This window comes from Neovison vison, chromosome 6, assembly GCF_020171115.1.
Source record: "Neovison vison isolate M4711 chromosome 6, ASM_NN_V1, whole genome shotgun sequence".
Taxonomy (NCBI): domain Eukaryota; kingdom Metazoa; phylum Chordata; class Mammalia; order Carnivora; family Mustelidae; genus Neogale; species Neogale vison.
The window spans coordinates 95,541,716-95,562,379 of NC_058096.1; the positions used below are offsets into that span (position 1 = coordinate 95,541,716).

The window sequence follows — 20,664 nt, forward strand, 5'->3', positions numbered from 1 at the left end:
AGTTCACTTCCTGTAACTCCGAAAACAAATGAGATAAGCCACGAGCCCACAAGGAGCCTCGACTGTGTCATGGTCACCGCCCATATAGGTTACTCTCCGCAGAACTGCCAAAAACATTCCAGCTGACTTCACTGCCAAAGTGACACCTGGAGAATCCTGACCAGAGCCCGGAGGCCATCATCATTCATTTCCACCCCCTGATTTTAGAAGGACTGAGAACAGGTGGAAGAGTTGAACATTTCAGCACAAATCCCCATCAGAATAGGCATCGTGTCCACTGTTGTCATCCTGTCCCTGTCGACACTCCTCCAGAGCCCACGGCTCATTTCCCCCCAAGGCTTGCCAAGAATCGCACCACACCTCCGGAAGAATGCAATCAAGTGCGACTGTATCTGTGCCCACTCCCCTCTTCTTTTATTACCACCCCAAAGCCTTAAAACGTTTGGAATCTACTAATTCTATATTTACAGCAGGAATTTCTATTCATTATTACCTGGAAAAGGAAGAGTCAATTTAATACACTTGATTCCAAAGATTCTATCCAACGAAGCCAGAGTCCATTACAGTCATATCAGCTAATTACTGGAAAGTGCAAACGTCTGCATTTGTTGAAGAAAAAAGTATCCAAGCTTAGCAGGTTCTACCCAGTGAAGAACACAGACACACGATGATCGCCTTTGTCACTGAATTGCATTTTTCAGAGATGTTGAAAAATCTCCCCGTTCACCTCGCTCTGTCCCCAGAATGCCAGTTAACGGCCATGGGCCTTATCCCCCTACAGCTATAAAAAATGAACCACAAGAGCCAGTGAGCACTCACTGGAGCTCTCAACAGCTAGAAGCTAAAAAGAAAACAAAGAAATAGACAAGTGTCAGCACACGTGGAAATAAGGGGCTCTTTCCTTGTGCCCCGGAGACTACGTTCTAGGCTAATTCCTGTGACTGTTTCTGAAATGCTCTGAGATTTACAGCTGCACCAGGTACTCGAGCCCCTAACCTCTGCGGAATGGCCGAGTGCTTCCTTCTGTCTCAGGCCAGCCCAGCACGTGTGGAACTCCCTCCCACAGCAGTCAAGGAGGCCAGAGCCAGTCTCGATCATTCCCAACTTCTATTATGTCACTGAAATTCACGTATCATCTGCAGCCACACCAACGGGAGATCCTTGAACTTCACCTAATGCCTCTGGATAAGGGACAGAGAACCTTTCTTTACAGACACCTCACAAAAGTCAACTTGGAAGGTTCCAGATGACTTCATTCGATAGATGGGAGTGCCGACAACTGTGCCATAAATGACAGGTGCTGAGGAAATCCAGGGGCTTGATAACCAGCCCTTTGGCTAGTTAGCCATCCGCACCATGACGTAACATAATATCCTTGACCCTGCCTTCCCACGAGTCACTGGGGAAGCTGCCCATAGGCAGTACCTTTTAGAGTCCACGGAACCAAAGTGGGAAAATACGAATGAATGTGCACCATGGCTTGTTAACAATAAAAATTCACCCGTGTCTCAATTCACTGAGCCTGGTTTTATAAAGAGGTTTACAGTCTGCTCTGTTAATGAACCACTTTAACATCTGAGGGGAGATAGAAAAGCAATAATCACAGGCCATTTTGCCATCTTAGAGCCCCTTTCTGCTTCTTGCCATTAAAGTTTGTAGGACCCTGGAAGATTTCTAATCATGCCAACCTGAAGTCCCACAGTTGCCTGGGACGTGGATTTTTCAATTTCTCGGGAATCACCGTGCTTTGATGTCCCGATATCACAGTCCCTCCTCTCCAAGGCTGGAAACACTAAATGGATAGCCAGTCCCCCATCCATTCAGTGCATGGTGGGGACGCAGGATCCAAACAGAGTAACTCTAGAAATGCACCTTACTCTGAACTATGTGTTAGGCGTTCTATAGAACACAGATGTACACCAGACACGGTTCTTGTCCTTAAGAAGTTTATAATTTAGGGGTGTCTCGGTGGTTTAGTGGGTTAAAGCCTCTGCCTTCGGCTCAGGTCATGATCCCAGGCTCCTGGGATCGAATCCCTCATTAGGCTCCCTGCTCAGTGGGGAGCCCGCTTCTCCTTCTCCCTTTGCCCCTCCCTCCACGTGTGCTCTCTCTCTCAAATAAATAAATGAAATCTTACAAAAGAATAGCACATACCACAAAATCTGACTGTGTTAATAAGACCAGCCTTTTTAAAAATAAGGAGCCCAGCGCTTCACACATGGCAAGCGGTCACAGAGGATATTAGCTATTAATATTGGCATCATTATTATTAATAAGGAAACTATATTCCAGAACAGTGTCAGGTGCTCCCATGTGTCAGTGTGACCCGAAACTCAGCACCGTGACCACATCATGTTCTGGGAACTGTAAAGCCGAGGAACAGATCTCTGCCCTAACCGAGGGCAGCCTGTGCCGCCTGCCGTCCAGCCCCTCCCTCAGCACCTGGCACACAAGCAGACCCCAAAAGCAAAACATGGATTCAGTCTCCACTGTTTGGGGAACATTATACCCCATCCCCCAGCTGCTCAGAGGGAAGGCCTCCTAACCTCACTGGGGCACACAGGAAAAAACTGCTCCTTCCAGTCTTCCCAGGCATAATTTGACAGGTCTGTAGTTTGTCTCTGTCTCCATTTTTATACTACCCAAGCCCATGTGAACCTGGGAGGTGACCTCAGTGGTAACTGGCTCTGAGTCCCCACCCCATTCTGCTACTTCCACTAAGTTCCCAAGCCCCATTCTCTCCCCTCCTGACATTCCCCAAAGGGCGCTCTTGTGGCCACAGTGGCTCTTGCAACATCCAACAACTTGTTCCTCCATGAGGAATGACCCTTTCAGTCCTCAGCTGTCACCCCCAGAGCTCAGCTCTTCCACTGCCACCACGCTGGAGAACTCCTGTTATCAGGTAAGTGATCATAGCTCCCTGTAGCGTCTTGCCTTCCTCCAGTCTCTCTGCAGACACCCAATGTCCTTGAACTCGATGAGAAGTAGCAGAAGATGTGTCTAATTCCTCTGAGCAAAACTCTGAGAGGTGAATAGATCTCACTACAGAGTTGGTGGGGCAAAGGTGGGGTCTGAGGCACCCCAAGCAGGAGGAGCAACAGTACACACTTTTGCAGCTTGCACCCGGATTGTATCTCATGTTCGCCAGGGCGAGGTATGCAGGGCCCCAGCAGTGCCCCCAGCTCTCAGAAGGTGTTCCAGAGACAACAGGAGGCCGCAGTCGGTTAGGGGGGACGTCAGCGACTGCGGTGTCTTATAGTTTCTTAAAATGCAGAACACATACATCCAAACTGAGTGTGGGTCACAGAGCTGCAAATCTGTGGGTCCCGGGCTGGATTACTGAACTAGAATTTGCAAACTGAATTCCCTCTAGGTGTACAGTCTTCTGAACTAAGCCAGAGCAGTGAACTTCAGCCTTGCAGTGCCCTTACCCTGTAAGAAATACGTTCTATGCTGTAACTTAATACACATGTATATACAATAAATGCACAGTAATAGTTTTCTACTCTAGTCTAATTAATTTTTTTAAAAGCCAATTGCAACCCCTTAAACTCACTCCACAACTTGTTAAGCTTTGAAAGGCTCTGGAGAGGGAGGAGGTGGAGATTGCTGATATTGTAAAAAAAAAAAAAAAAATGTAGGGAATGGTGAGGCCATCAAAGGCGTTGCTAAATTAAGGAGTTTAGTCTTACGCTGTAAGTCATGAGAAGTCATACATTTCATTAATAAATAGAGGCAGATCAACAAAACACAGGACCTGCCCTGTGGAAATTACAGTTTCCTCTGGGGAGAGTGGTAGGGGAAGAGACAAAGAAATTCTCTGTGAACCACTGGGATTGGAGAAGACTTCAAGGCAGGGGGAACAGCATACAGATTAGCAGAAGGGTGAGCAGACACATGGGAGAGAATGGAAAGCGGTTCAGTAAGGAATGGCTTCAGACTGGAATAGCTATTCTAGTCCTTTCTCTGGGAGGGGAGAGAAGTTACCAGCCACCTTTTCTTAAAGAAAATTCCTACAATTACATTTATAAAATAGGAGACATCCACAGAGTACGAGATGACATGAAGGGAAGTACAAGGCAGAAGACTGGACCAGACTTCCCGTCCCTCAAGGTCTTAAAGAGATAGATGGTCTTCCTAGAGATACCAGAGCCGCCTGACAGGCGAGCCTGGCCTCCTGGTGTATGGAGCTGGCATAGCTGTGAAGCAGTGTCTCAGGCACGGGGTATTTGAACAGGTTTCTCAAGGCGTAATTTACATACCATAAAATTCACTTGTGTCACCACCACCCAATTGGAGAACATATCCCGTCACCTCAGAAAGATCCCACATGTCTACGTGCCTTCACGCTTCTGTCTTCATCCAGCCAACTACTAATCCACTCTCTGTCTCTACAGATTTGCCCTTTTGGACATTTCGTATAAATAGAATCATACACTATGTGATTTTTTGCGCTGGTTTCTTTCACTGAGCGGACCATCCTCATCGCAGCCCGCCATCAGCACTTGGGTCTTTCCCACTGCAGGAGAGCACCCCATTGTACTCCACCATATTTTGTTTACCTCTTCATCAGTGGGTAGACGCTCGAATTGTCTCCACTTTGGGCTATGATGAACATTCAGGTTGCAAGATTTTGCTTGGACATATGTTTGCCTGTCTCCTGGAGAGACATTCAGAAGTGAAATTGCTGAGTCATAGAGTAAACTTCTACTTAATTTTTTCAGAAACAGCCAAACTGTTTTCCAAAGTGGCTTAACCATTTTATAATCCCACCGGCAAAGTATGAGAGTTCCAGGGTATCCGCATTCTCGGGGATATTTTAAAATCAGATTTACGTTTTCCAGGGCATGAAGCATAGCATGAATACGGTTTTAACTAGCTGTTCTGGGAACTGTGAGATTCGCATGGCCTCATAATGTATTCACATTCCAAATTTCACTAAAAATTAGAAAAGAAAAGATCAGAGATGGTCATTTGAACCATGCTTGAAATCCCTTAATAAACAGTCACAGAAAATTTGACCAAACTATTTGTCGAATGGGGAGTTCTCAGGGAACCAAGCACGACAAATGAAAATGGGCTTTTGCACGCTAAACAGAGTCTCTGCAGAGACAAAAACCTAATTGTGAATCCTGCAAACAAGCAGCAACTTACAGAAGGCAGGAACCCAGAAAGAAGGTCACGGAACTATTGCTTTAAATCTGATGCAACTTGCCCTGCGTGGATCAGGTGATAAGCTAGGAAGCAGAGACCCTGCTTCCAGAAAAGAAAAGAAACAGACCTGGCCTCAAGGGGAGAATACTCACAGTAATGCCCCTGCTGCTCTATAAACCCCAAGTACCTTTTACGAACACACTCCCCAATTAAAGGAGGGGGTGGGCACCCAGAGAACAAGCAAGGGCTTTGGTTCAGACACCAGAGGGACACTAAGCTCTCAAACCTCTGCCATTTTCCAATCGTGAAAACAACCCCCTGTGTCTGGGGCTGGGATCTCTGCTCCTCTCACATTTTACTTTAAGTGTCACGGATATTTCACTGAATGTGTACGTCTCCCTCTCTTCACAGAGAGGCTTCCTCCTTGGGAGGGACCCTCTTTGTTCCTATAGATGTAGAGACCTAAGATAATTAAGGGCGAGCACTCTTTCTGGGGCCACCAGTTAAGTGGAGATCTAGGTACCCAGCTGGTTGGGTTCCAAGAGATTTCCCCTGCTAATTTTCAGTCACTCAAGGAAAACAAAGGAGTAACTAAGATTGAGTTACCATGATCTTAAAGAAACAGTGTTCCTCCTTCCTCCTCTCCCCAGCTCCCCTGCCCCACCCCGTCAAAATGTGTAAACTTCTGTATTTCTCACTTTTACATCTGTTCTTCTCCCAAAATAAAAACTGTTTATATTCAAGAAATTATGACTACAATACCAATGCGAGTTACATCTTTAAAATACTCACCGAGAGAACATACATATTGTTCTGACCAAAGTGTGTGCAGTGTTCTTTCCCAGAGTAGCATCTGGGTATTGGGCTTCAAGGGGAGCTCCATAGGGCTTTTGTTTATTCACATGAGAAGAGAACCCAGTTCTCTCTGACTGGTGCTAGAGCCACCAGTTTAAAGTAAAGAAAAGAGAGGGGTGCCTTTTTAGGAACAGCAAGCACTTGGCTTTGACCTAACAATGATACCCTTTCACCCATGCAGATAGATGGCTGAAAAGAAGCCATGTCAAATTCATAGTTTCCTTGGGTGTAGGATACCACCACTGCAGGAAACTGTTTCCCAAACTTGGTCCCCGGAAGAACTTCTTGAATGACACAGAGAGTCACTGGCAAGTAACCCCAACTAGAGAGTCGCTAACACTCCTGATTAAAATGCTTGCACAGTTTGATGATACCTCAATGATATTAAGACGTCTTCTGAAACAGATGGATCTGCCCCACCCCCATACCAGCTACAATATTACAAAAAATTGAATCATCTTTAACTAGGTATTTCTTATATCCAGGCTAATGATGATCATCTCATAACTTTTCCCTTTAAAATAGGCCTTCTAAAGGTTGGGGTGGGAGGGGTCTTTGAATTCAATTTCTTAAAAGCATCTTCCCAGCAGTAAGTTTGACATAAAATTTTGATACATATTCATTATCAAGTTTTATACAAAGTTACCTTAACAACCCCAAATTAAAAAAAAAAAAAAAAAACACCCAATATAAGCAGTGTGTTTATCTAAGAATTACAGATTAAAATAACAGCAGAGGACATCTTGGTAGCTAGGTAAGAGATGTTTATGGATTGTTGTTATAAGGAAAGTCATATCCTTTAACCTGCCTAGATTACAAAAGTCTATTTCATTTTTCCTTTCACAAAATAAGTAACTCCAAGCTTTCAGGCTTCAAACAAAAGCAGAGCTGAAGGAGCTGTGAATACGGATTCCTTTTTTTGCCTCTATGCAAATACCAGCACCTCCTGGGGCTTCAAACTGAATCCCTACCAGTCCATAGGGAAAACAGGAAATTAGCACCAAAAAGATGCATCTTCTCGGTGGTGGAGGTGGGGTTTCTGTTCCCTGAATTAAACTTGCTAATAAAAAAAAAAAAAAAAAGGCAATGTAAAAAAGAGTCCAGGATTATCACTTGAAAGTGTCTCAACTTTTGCAGTTCTTGCTTACAAACAATTCAAATGCATATATTAGCGTGAAGTTTCAAATTCCATATTCCTGAAAGTATGCGTCTTCCACAATTTGAAGCCATACGCCTTTATGAAAAAGTTCCAGTTACCTTATATAAATAAATCACTATTTTCTACTCGGCAACATTTTCAGGCATACTCCAATTTCTGTGGATATGCTGTGTTTTTACAAAACAACCTGTATTTAGTAAGTCATTCTTACAATTATTTCTTTAACATATGCTTCTCCCCATTCATTAGGCACCAAGATCCATGAGGACCGTGTTCACATGTGTCTTCTTCACCAAATCCTCAGCGTCACAATGCTAGGCACACAGTAGATGTTCCATTAATATTTGTTGAATGAATGAATGAACCAGCGTGAAAGAAACGAGAAAAAAGAAAGCTGAATTTTAAAAATGCAGGCCAGTGATTCCAAACTTACGAAGTATATCAAAATTACCTGGAGGGCTTCCTCATGCACAGGTCCCGTTCCCAGTTTCTGATTCAGTAGGTCACAGAAGCAGGACCTAAGAGATGAGCGTGACGCTACTGCTCCAGGGACCCCACTTTGAGAACCACTGTCGAGGCAGTGAACCCGTCACCCAGCTCTTAGTAAAATCACAATGCACAGGATAACATTTACTAAAAATCTACCAAGGGCAGACTCCTCCACTTCCTACTGAGAAGGCCACACAGGTCCTCGCTCCAAACTCTATCGAAATTGCCAACACAGGACAGACGTGCGCAGGGAGGATATGCAGACACGTGTCCAAAACAGCAAGAAGTCATTAGTACAGTCGAGCTAAAAAGGTTTCATTTCTCCAGTGCATTTCTTTATGATGTATCCTACTGTGCAGTTTAATCTATTTTTCTCAGATGGAAATTACTAAACCGCGATGCATGGTCGTTCTTCCTTGCACGACCCCACTTCATTTCACTTACTAATGGGAGTTTCATCTGAGGCCAGGACGTGAAATGCAGCGAGGAGGCCCATTTTAAAGCTTATTGATGTTGTATATATTTTAGTGTCTGTAAGGACCAGAGCAATGAACAACACTCAGTCCTTAATGATCAGAAAGTTAGCAGAGGCATTACCAAGGTATAGATTTAATCTAAACCTGTCACCAGGTTTAAGGAGAGGATACACAAAACCAGTCTAACAGAATCCCAAGCTCGAACTCTGATCATTGCATAGGTTTTCAAAGAATGGCTAACATTAACCTACCAATGCATACGTTTCTCATGACCCTGTTCTGAATTTAAGTGCATTTATGTCCAAATTATAATCAGAGAGGGTATTTAATTAGATAATGTTTGCAAGTACGTTGAAGATATTAAGTGCTCTATAAATGCTAAGTATTATTATTAATTATTATTATTATTATTTAAATACAGTTTGCAATTACTGCTTACAACCTATTCCACCCACCACACTGCTATAATTTAATTACAGACAGTTAAAAGAAAATTAAAAAACAAAAGAAAACAGAAAAAAAAAAGTGTAGACGTAGAAATGATAAAACAATGTCCAAGTGAAGTTCTGGAGCTCCATCCTAGGCATAAATAATTTACGAGCATTTTATTTTATTTATTTTAAAAAAAAATTTTTTTTATTTATTTGACAGACAGAGATCACAAGTAGGCAGAGAGGCAGGCAGAGAGAGAGAAGGAAGCAGGCTTCCCGCGGAGCAGAAAGCCCGACGCGGGGCTCGATCCCAGGACTCTGGGACATGACCCGAGCCGAAGGCAGAGGCTTTAACCCACTAAGCCACCCAGGTGCCCCTTACGAGCATTTTCAATGAAAGGTTAAGGCATAAAATCTAGTAAAGAAGGCAGCTGGCCTCCACAGAGCTGACACCCCCAAAGATGTGTCAATTTTAATAATTTCTTACCTATAAACGGAAAAGAGACTGTGGTCCAAAATGCAAGGCCCTTTACCCTTCTGGCTGCCAGCTGCGTCTTCCATTTTCTCCACTGTAATCTTAAAATATCTATAACCATCTCAAAGAAGGTACAACTCGAGATTTTGACTTTGATAATTACCTGACAGATAAAGTCTCGAGCATGGCCCCCTGCTATAACATATCTTCTGGTTCATCTTGCGGGCCTCTGCATCAGTGGTCTGCAGTTCTTAAAAAATGGAAACCTCTGAGCCCGATTCCACAAGTTTTCCAGAAACACCTGCCACATGATTTTCCAAAGAAAATGACAGATTGAAGGAAAACATGCCTTGTACCCAGTGTACAAGGAAACTACTGCTAATCCCCAAAGGGTTCACATTTTATGTTTTCACATTTTCAAGGCAAGAAGAACAACAATTAACATATTCTAAACTGACCTTGGTTATTTAAAAAACAAAATCACAAGCTAATAACACTCAAGCACCATAAGCTCATCAAAGAGAGGTTGTGCCCAAAAGAGAGGTTTCTGGGAAATCTGAGAACTTCAGGGAGATAATACATCAGATAATTCTGATGTTCTGACAAGGTCCACTGGGCAAATAATGGCCATGTGAGTCACTATTGGCAGTGGCTTTGGAGCAGGTCAGTTGTAAGTGCAGTCATTTCGTAGTTCTATGACTTTTGGTAAATTAATTGATTTTTCTAAGCCTCATGTGTTCATCTATAAATGATAGATGCCTACCTCACGGGAAATTTAGAGGAAATCTGACAGTATCAAGAGACTTAGAGGTCACTTACACACTCTCTTTTTTTTTCTTTTTTAAGATTTTATTTATTTGTCAGAGAGAGAGCGCGCAAGCAGGGGGAGCGGCCGGCAGAGCGGGAAGCGCCAGGCAGAGGGGTTAGCGGCAGGCAGAGGGAGAAGCAGGTTCCCGGATGAGCAAGGGGCCTAACACAGAACTTAATCCCAGGACCCTGGAATCGTGACCTGAGCCAAAGGCAGAGGGTTAGCCAACTGAGCCACCCAGGCGTCCCTAATTTACATCTCATCATAAACTGCACTTCTAAGAAATTATTCTAAGGACACAGAGATCTATACAAAGATGATGTATGTTTATTTACACACTATCTATAAGAAATAACCAAAAGTTGATCAACAGGAATTGGTTAAATATCGTAAGATTCATCCCCACAATAAAATGCTAAGCAGTCATTAAAAACATATGATTAGAAATTTGAACCCTGACTGAATACTTGAAGAAATATTAAATTACGAAGCATGATAATAGAATTGTGGTGATGTATTTTTAAGAGTGTTTATCTTTTAGAGATGCATACTGGGATATTTACAAATGAAAGGATATGATGCTTGAAAATAATATGGGGGAGGAAGTGGACGGAGCTGTAGATAAAACAAGACTGGGTATGAATGGATCATTGTTAAGTTGGGGCTCATTCTACTCTTCAGTCTATTTTATGTGTCAGTTTTATTCAGATTAAATTCATACTCCACAAAATTCACCCTTTTGAAGTGAACAAGTGATTTTTAGTATGTTCACAGAGCTGAGCAACCATGACCACTGCCTAATCTTAAAACATTAGCAGTCCCTTTCCACCTCCCCTCAAGCTCTAGAAACCACTAAACCCCTTTTCTTCTCTATAGACTTGCCTATTTGGGGCATTTCCAATCAATGGAGTCCTCTAACATGTGGCCTTCTGAGTGTGGCTTCTCTCACCCAGCATAATGTTCCTCCATATTATAGCACGTATTAGCACTTCCTTTCACTAATGAATGATACTCCACTGTACGGATACACTACATTTATTCACTCAACAGTTGGTGGCCATTTGGATTGTTTCCCATTTTTGGCTAGGATGAATGATAATGCTACAAACAATTGTGTACAAATATTTGTTTGGATATATGTTTTCCGTTCTCTTGGGTATACATCTAGGAGTGGAATTGCTGGGTCACATGGTAACTCTATCATTTAACATTCTGAGGAACTGCCGACCCGTTTTCACAGAGGGGCTGTACCACTTGACATTCCCACCAGGAGTGTATGAGCATTCCAATATTCCTTCGACTTTCACATAAGTTTAAAATTCCCCATGGCAAAGAACTTTTTAAATTATGTTACAGAAAAACATTAACAGCATGCAAAAAGGGTGACTATCAAGTTTAAAAAACAGGTTGCAGAAGCACGTGGCTGACTCAGTCAGTAGAGTATGGGACTTTTGATCTTATGGTCATGAGTTTGAGCCCCACACCGGGTGTAGAGTTGACTTTATAGATAAATGAATAAACAAACAAACAAAAGCAGGAAACAACTGAAAACAAGTTTTTGAAAAAACAGGTTGCAGATAATTTCAACAATGTGATCTTAATTTTTAACGCTATCTGGTTAGCGGGGCACCAGGGTGGTGCAGTCTGTCGGGTGTCCAACTCTTGGTCTCGGCTTAGGTTGTCATCTAAGGGTTCTGCAATCCAGCCCCACCTCAGCTCCACACTTAGGAAAGAGTCTGCTTGAGGGTCTCTCTCCTTCTCCCTCTCTCTCCTTCTCCCTCGCTCTCCACCCCCCACCTCGCTCACTCCCTCAATCTCTCAAATAAATAAAAAAATCTTTAAGGGAAAAAAGGGGTACCTAATTAGCTACACATAGAAAAAAAAACCTACTAAGCCATACACCAAAAAGAGTTCTGCAGCCCCAAAGGCCATCCTGGTGGCAAGTCCTAAGAAAATCAAATCTATGCACTGCCTTCATGCAATTGACTATCTAGTAGTGGACATAACTAGGATAGAAAGTTCTTTTTTTTTTAAAGATTTTTATTTATTTATTTGAGAGAGAATGAGAGCTCAAGTGGGGTGAGGCACAGAGGGAGAAGCAGGGGGCCCGATGCGGGGCTCAATCCCGGGACTCTACAATCAAGACCTGAGCCGAAGGCAGACGCTTAACCGACCGAGCCACCCAGGCGCCCCCCAGGATAGAAAGTTCTATGTGTGATGTCAGTTTTGAAAGGGTGTACACATGGGATGGATACTACTACCTGAGAGAAATCAGGGACAATTTTGTGGGAAAGGTGGCAGTTGAATGCTTAGTGTTAAGCTAGTAGGTACAGAAAAGGGCACCCACTAAAGAGCATCCATGGGGAGAAGGAAGTTGTTCTCTGTGGCAGGAGTAAGGATTGGTAGTCAGAACCGCAGCGCATGGCGGGAAGCCCAGCAGAATTATAGCTGACCTGACTGTTGTGCTGAAGAGCTCAGGCGTGGGTCTGTAGACAGTGAGGAGTCAGGGAAGGCCGTGAATAAGAAAACCCGAAACTGAAAATGCGCCGCCTGAAGAGCAATGTGGCTGCAGGGACTGGTACAGAAAACCTAGTCGAGAGAATGCTGGTGGCAGACGCTTCGGGAAGCAAGTCTTATCACGGCTGCTGCCCAGGGGACCATCCCTGAAGTGCTTGTAGAGAGGAATGGAGCAAAAGGCCTCAGGCAAGAGACAGTAAGGAAGGTCATGAAAGATTGGGGTGAAATCAAATGTGTTTTGAGAATTTCCAGGCACCCCTAGAGACAACTGGAGAACAGCCTGGGTGTGTAAAAAGCAGAGAGCGAATCATCTTTCTCTAGAGGGAAATAAGCTTCCAACCAGAATGAAAGAAATTACAAGCGGAATTCATCCAACATTTTCTATTTAAGTCCTCCCTCTCTCTCCTCTAGGAACCTTATATTTATATGAGCAGAATAACATTTCATTCAAAAAATATCACCCAGATTTTCTTGGAATTCTCAGCACACTGCTAGTTCAGGCCCTGTTCTAAGGCAGCTACTTCCCCCACAGATATGGAAGAACCAATTTGACACAAAAGCATTTTTCAAACCCTAAGTTATCCCAAATTCCCTCAGAATCACAGACTCAGAGACCGGAGGTACTCAGTGGGGCGTGGCAGCCATGATCCAATCACAGTAGCTCAAAGCCAGGTGGACATTCAAACCGTACCCCCGAAGGAAGGAATGGGAAGGGACGAGAAGGGCGCGGAAGACGAATACCAGGGCAAAGACACAGAGACACAGCAAGAAGACTCAAAGTGACGAGATTTCAAGAGCCTTACAGGTAAGGTGGCAGGCAGTGTGCTATTTTCGTGAAGGAAAAAGGCTGGGTATTCTTTAGTCAAGAAAATATTCTATGACCTCCTAAGCAGACAGTTACTCAAACAGCAAATAATGACTTATATTCGCTTTTGTACCAAGATCACTCCAGTTAGTAATGGACACTGAAAATGATTATGCACATTTCTCTGATGTTCTGATAACTACCATGACACACTATTTCATTATGAGGCAATATCATGGCAGAGAAAACACCTGTTTTATATCTCGAAAAAACAAAAAATGTACCTAATTTTAAAAAGACTCTGATATTATTTTAAGATACTGTCATCTTATAGTTCTTGCAACTTCACTAAATTCTCATTTAAGACCAAATTTAATTAAGTGCTCTGGGATAAGGAATTAATGTTTTAAGATTTCTTAACCCCGTGAGACCTCTGACCCGAAGGCTTTAAATACAAGACAAATATTCTATCATTTCAGGTGCCCACTCTCCTCCCCAAACACAAACTTTGAAAAGGCACAGGCATAATAAATGTTGCTTTAGTTAAATTATGGTAATCCATAAAGAGGGGGAAAAGTTTAAAAAGAGAGAGAGAGAGAAGAAAAAAAGAAGAAAGTTTTAATGAATAATGCTGATACCTGACACCGGTTTAGAAATACATTAGGGGCGCCTGGCTGGCTCAGTCATTAGAGCATGCGACTCTTGATTTCGGGGTTGTGAGTTTCAGCTCCATGTTGGGTGTAGAGATTACTTAAAAATAAAATCTTTAGGGGCGCCTGGGTGGCTCAGTGGGTTAAAGCCTCTGCCTTCGGCTCAGGTCATGATTCCAGGGTCCTGGGATCGAGCCCCGCATCGGGCTCTCTGTTCAGCGGGGAGTCTGCTTCCTCCTCTCTCTCTCTGCCTGTCTCTCTGACTACTTGTGATCTCTCTCTCAGTCAAATAAATAAATAAATTTAAAAAAAAAAAATCTTAAAAAAAAAAAAAGTAATGAATGCTGACCCTGGGGCAAAGGTCAACCCAGGCCCACAAAGAAACATACAAGGTCATCTTGACACATAAAAAGAAAAAAGGTGCTATTAGAAAGATGCCAGACCTTCTGTTATCTTTTTCTCAGGATCATTTTGAATTAAGTGGAATCACTGGCATCAAATGGTAGAATCAAGATTCCCATAAAATTCAATTTAATCATGGAATAGTATATTTGTGTAGTGCTTTACGGTTTTCACAGCATTGCCGTAAACACTTTGATTGCTGAAGCCAGCATATGAGGAAGCAAGCGGTTGAGATCATTCCCATTTTTAAATGAATTATGGTTACAGGACTTACCCCGAGTCACGGAACTACTATGACATGGACACAGAGCCCAGTGCTCAGTCCACGCCATTCACTTACTCACTAATTTGTGCATTTATCTGCTTATGCAACTAACTGCAATTACAGACTCCAAGACGAGCAAGACCTAACCTCCGGCCTCATGAGGCCAGAGTTCATTAAGTAGGCAGAAAATAATCCCCACACCATTTATAACACCAGGACAGAAAGTGTGGCAGGAAAGATGTGTGCAAGTCTTCCAGATGAGGTCAGTTCTTAAATCTAGGTCTTAAGGGACAAAGAAATAGCTGGGCCTAGAAGGCAGTGAGGGGCAGGGGAAAGACAAGCGGAGGTCATCTAATTCTGTTCACACAGAAAAGTGAGTGCGAGTCCTGGCAGAAACTTAGAGCATGAAGTCAGAAGCAGCCAATCTTGGCCTTGAATGCCTGCCTCCGTGGGCCAAACTAAGGACAGCCAAGGTGCTCAGACTCAGATATATGCCAATCCCCAAAAAGCTTTCTGGGCTGATCTCACCTCATATGTAATAAAGCAAACCGGTGGCAAATTTCATTTCTTTTAATACTGTGATGTCTTGAAGGGAGAATGACTCAAGCCTTGAGTTTGAATGAGTAGATTGTTTTCCGTAGCCTATGTATGTATACACACATTTCATACACCCACACGGGTAGTTTATAACCATAACACTATATATGAGTATCCACATAGATTATGCAAAACATCCAAAGGACTCTATAAACCTCACATGCAGAGACATCTGAATAATGTCATGTCCAGACTGACCCCATGGGACCAATTCAGCTGGAGATGGGTAACTGAGAGAGAGTACTATGCAGGACAACCATCTGTCCTAGATGATTCAGACCGTCATTTGCCAGCAGGGGAAGAATTGGGGTGGGGGAGGCTGGAACAAGATAAATTCCAAAGGTACCTTACTGCTCCACAGTTTTATGTGTTAGGAGCTTACCTGCATGAAGCAGTTTCTCTAGTCTCGATAAATACAATTCCATGACTCTGGTGAAATAATTCCTCTCTACCATTTTTTTGTGCTCAGGCAGAAAATGTATTATTGATTTCTGATTCAGCCACAGACAGTGTGCCTTAGAGAAAAGAGCCCTGAGTGAGAAGTCAGGAAACCTAGATTTTTCTCCCCAAACCACCCTTTTTACCTCTCTCACCCCCACCCCAGGGCAGACAGAGCTGTGTGACCTTGGACAACAACTACACCTCTCTGGCTTCAGCTTAGTATTAAATGAAAGGAGTGGCTAAGGGTTCTCCAATTCTCTTGCAGCTCTGAGTCTATGAAGTCATCCCCTTCCTCCAACACTTAGTTTATCTCCAGAGCTCTAAAAATTGGGAATAATAAAAATGGATTCAGATCATCTCTTTGCTAACCAAATAGGATGCTGTTTTATCTTACTTTCTAAAACCATCCAAATCTTGCATAATTTAAATGATCAGTGCTGTCACTGGTTGCTCTGGTTTAAATTATGCATTGTTGCTATTTGGGGAAAATTTAGACTGGGTCCAGTCTGGGATCACTGGCTGAGAACAATAAGCCCCCAAAGTGAGAAGGATAAAGGCCTCTCCAGACAGGATCTGCTTTTAATGCACTGAGCTCAGGGTTTACAAAAAGAGCATTGATTGTGTACATTAAAGAACCACGGAAACAGCAAGGGACTGGTTAAGGCTGCAGCAAATTCTCCTAGATGCCACTGACCTTGGCTGCATTTCAGGGGTCAGGCTTTCCCTGCCAGGTTCTCAGCAGGCAGGCTTTTCTGAGGGGTTAGGAACAAATGAGACCTCTCATCTAGATAAACCCACCTCTCCTAATTTGGGAAGACAGACATTATCTGCCCTCTGGTTTGTGGAGATCACCTAGATTGCCTGTGGACTCAAAGGCCAACCTGCACACCTCACCCCCTACAAGACTGGCCTTACCCCCACAACGTCCAGGAGGCATTTGTCACTACATCTGCATTTAAGTCTTCCAGCCAGCAGTTCCCATCTCTAGAGCCAGCCTTGGCCCTCCCTCTTACACACCTCCTGCAGGCAAAAATACAGAGGCAAAGCACTAAGCCCAGGCCACAAAGAGCGATTTCAGTGAAGCCTGCAAAGATATCTTTTCAAAATACAGATCTCTGGAGCACAGGCCTCCTGTGTGTGAATCACACTCCAGGCAGGCCGGTGAGCACTCGTGGTTGCTCACGAGCCTGCAGGCTCTGTGCTCCATATCTCAGGAAACCTTCCCCAGGAAAAAGCCCACAAGGGACACCTCTGACCAAGCCCAACTAAAAAATCGCATCGGAGCGCTTTCCATTAGAGGAGCAATGACGAGATTCTAGCTCAGGAAAACCACAAGCCTTGCGCATTGTTCAGACTCTTTCCCCCTACCCCCCCCACCCCCTACCGGGCTTTGCCACTCTCCTCTACCCTGTAGTCTGGGCCATCCATCCACCTGATTAACCCGCTGGCAGCAACTCCCAGCGCAGAAAGTAGGGCAGATGAACACACACAGTCTGTAAAGGAGGAAACCACAGTCTTAGCCAAAGCACCCACCATGTTACCAACCCCCACGCCCAGCTGCCCAGGGGGCAGTGGGTTCTGAATGTGGCATTTCTGCACCAGGGAAATAGACAGCTTACTGTAATATCACATGAATGAGCTTTTGCTGCCCAATGATCAAAAAGCCATTTCAAATGGCATCTGTGTTCCTTCTCAACCCCTGGACTGCCTTGCAGAAACCTCACCTCTTGGATAAAAAAGAGGAGGGGGAAGTTAAAAAGGAGCTGTGTAGGGAGAGAGGATTAATGAGACTAAAGAAAAAGTGCCACTTTGACTGTAAAGGTAGCTCTTTAAAATAACCGTGGAGAATGAGGCAGTGTCAGGAGAAGTAATGAAGATTCAGGTCTATAATCCCAAGATTTAGCATCGGTCTAACAATGTATGCCTCAGGAGGGCGTGTGAACTTCCCAGCTTCACCCATCCTGGGTGTCTGCATGGACAGACACCATCGATTGGGTCTCAACAGACCCCCCCATGTTTCAAGTATATATGTGGTTTTTTTTTTTTTTTTTTAATTTTATTCTTGGCTCAGGAGAGGAAAAAGCCATCCTTAAATTGGTATCCAATTCTTCTCAGCGCCCCCCTTCCCAACGCTGCTGCCGCCTTCCCCACCCCTCACCCCCTTTTCGGCAGGCAGCATCTAATTAAAATGGCAAGAAAGCTCTGCCCCCTTCCCCGAAAGAGTGTGCTGGGAGTCGAGGGTGGGGGTGGGGAGTCGTCGAGGCTACACTGGGATTCCTGGGATTCTGATCTCAAAACAACAGCAAAATGGATTCTATAGCGGTGATGTCTTAGTCAATACAATGAAAAGGCGTCTAAGGCAATTCACGTGAAGGTAAACGCAAACCCGCGGGGCTGGAGGGAAGTAGATGCTCTCTACAAAGGACTGACCACAGACACAGAGCGAACACGAACACACACACACACACACACACACACACTCACGGGAGTTCCGGTCTGACTGGGGAAAATCTGAGAACACCTCCTTTCACCTGCTTAAGTTCAGCCATAAAACTGAAATGTCAGAGGCACCAAGTCAGAAAGCACAGGCAGGGCTAAGTTAAACCATAAATAAAGGTGAGTGGCAGACTGGCACAGCAGAGTGCTGAGAGGGAGTCGGGGCGCGGAAGGCGGAAAGGGGGTAGAGGAGGCAGTTGCCATCTACAAGACCAGCATTGCAATAGCTGTCCCCTTGGAGCGGCAGCTTCGGCTTCGTGGGGACAGTTGGGCTCACAATGTCATCCTGCAGGTAGCTGGAAAAAGTGAGTGGCCAGTGCCTTTATTCACGCTGCCGTTATTCTTTTTGCAAAAAGGGACGGTGGGGTCTCGCGCCTTGGCACGAGGTGACCGTCCGGGGCGTGTGTGCATACCACGCGCGCGCGCACACACACACAACACACACACACACACACTCACCACGAGCATTGCATTTCATTTTTACGGCTATTACACCGGTCTAAGACGAGACTGGCATTCGCTCCACTGGTTCTCGGGGGAGCCTTGGCCACAACCGAAGGAGGACACGTACCGCACAGCCCCTGCGTGGAGGCTTAGCCAAGAACACCTCAGCAGACCCCGAATCAGAACGAGAAGCCAGGTTCCCTCCACGTAGCATTCGCCTCTGCCCACCGATGCCGGCTCCAGTTTACCCCCCGAGCCCATCAACCCGGACCCAAACCACTGGAAAGAAATCAGAAAACGTGTTCTGCTCACCCTCAGAGCCGAGAGATCGATTTCATCCAGGCTGCGAGCCGGGGAGTCGCTCGCCATGTCTACTTCTTCGCGGGAGAAATGGTCCAAAACCACCCTGAAGCTTCTCCCTTGGAAATTCCACCTTGGTCTATTTCACTCGCGTCCTCATGCGGGTGTCGCGCCAGAGGCCCGGGGCCCAGCCTCCCCCGCCCACCCCGGCCCCACAGCACCCGATCCCTATCCTCCGCTCTTCTTCGGTCCGCCGGGTCCGGGAGCCCAACCTGCGCGGATCTCCAAGCCCGGAGCCGCGGTGCGTGTGGGCTGCGCGCCCTGCTCTGCTAAGGGCGCAGGGGCTGCGTGGGTGTATTTAAATGGGACATGCTTCTTTGCTTGTGCGTGGATGGCGGCTGCATTGGCTGTTATAATGAGACACATCAACTCCTCCACTCTGCTGGGAGGGGGGTTGGAGTGGGGGTGGAGAACCACACAGAACTGTCTATCACCGCTTCCTGGGAGGAGTAAAGAAGGTGGGGGGGAGGCGGAGGAGGCGTGGTCTCCAACTGGGGAGAGGCCGCGCTTCCTGACCCGGTCCCTCTGCACCAGCTTGGGTGGGGGAGGGGCACGCACCCTTTCCGCCCAGGCTTTTGCAGGCTAATCTGGTTGGATGTGAAAAGCTGTTCCTGAGCCCTGGCCCGCTTATCGTGGGGGCAAAGGAGCTCTATTTTTGTGTGTCCAATTCGTGCACTGCAGCACAATGGCTCTCAATCGCATCAGGGGGGTTTTCGGCAGGGTTCGCTGCTCTGGCGCTGAACAAATCCAGAGGGGGGAAAAAGAGCGACGGGCCTCCCTCCCTCATTAATTATTTGTGGGGCTGGAGTAAGACGGGCTGGTGCAACCGGTGCATATAAGGACTTATGTGCAGGGAAGGGGATCCGCCTCCAGGCGCGGAACGAATGGGGGAGAAGCGCACTCTGCGCTCCAGAGGTTTGCTTCGGCGGCGAGGTCCGTCCTCCAGCGACCCCCGGGATCCCGGAAGGCGGGTGTCGCGGGCGGGTCGCTTGCCGGTCGCTTGCCGGTCGGGGGCTGGGAAGGTTTGCCAGAAGCGGGAAGACGGAGATCTGAGTTCCCGGTTGGCATCGCCACACCCAGGACCTGCCCGTACTGCAATTCCCCACGGAAACGACCGAATTGAAACGAGAAGCTTTTTCTCTGGGTGCAAGAGCTTGAGCGCTTCAGGTAACTCCCACGGCAACACCGGGTAAGGCAGCACACGCCGCCTCCCGACCCTGCGTCCCTTTCAGGCAGGATTTCCGCCGCTGACCTACTCAGACTGATGGAGAAAGTTTGGCTGGTGGGTAAGATGTAACATACAAAACGCAGGGCGTGAGAGCGATCTCCCTCCACCCGCTTTCTCTCTTAAAGGCTGAACGTTTACAGTGGTAAACATGACATTCCGTAATCAAAAGTATGAAGTCACTTCCCCCAGCCCCCCGCACAGCCCTTCCCCTCTCCTTTGGCCACGCGAAATACATAGGGAGAAATGCTAAAATTCAACTTTTCCCCAAATACAGTAGTTTTGAAAGCATTGTCTGCACCTCTGTTAATATGACAATTTACATCTGGCCAAGTGCAGCGAGGGCTTTGGAATCCTGTGGTGTGAATGTCGGTTTCAAAATAAGACTTTTGAATGAATGAACGGAAGTCAGTGCAGTTAGTTCATCATGACTGCAGACATGAACACTTTTAAACAGCATTCGCTATGCGCTGTGTTTTTATTGTTGTTGTTAGTATTATTGTACTATTTATATGCACTGGGGAACATGAAACTGGAAAATTGTTCCAACATCTCAATGGCCACACAGTTATTTAGGAGCTTTTGCCCTTAAAACGTCAAATGTTTAAATGTGTT

General features: G+C 45.4%; 1 protein-coding gene across 5 annotated transcripts in view; it reads right to left on the bottom strand.

The window, feature by feature from the left end:
* TNIK (TRAF2 and NCK interacting kinase) overlaps nt 1-19,201 on the bottom strand; it is a 388,557-nt gene extending 369,356 nt beyond the window's left edge. For 2 of the 5 annotated variants that reach the window (XM_044251788.1, XM_044251786.1), the window contains exon 1: nt 18,777-19,201. In XM_044251788.1, the coding sequence (XP_044107723.1) occupies nt 18,777-18,833 (57 nt within the window). In that variant the 5' untranslated portion in view covers nt 18,834-19,201. Of the gene's footprint in view, nt 1-18,008; nt 18,026-18,776 lie in introns of those variants that run through there. The other 3 variants (XM_044251789.1, XM_044251787.1, XM_044251791.1) reach the window with 2 other exon arrangements.
* Nucleotides 19,202-20,664: the final 1,463 nt, after the last annotated feature.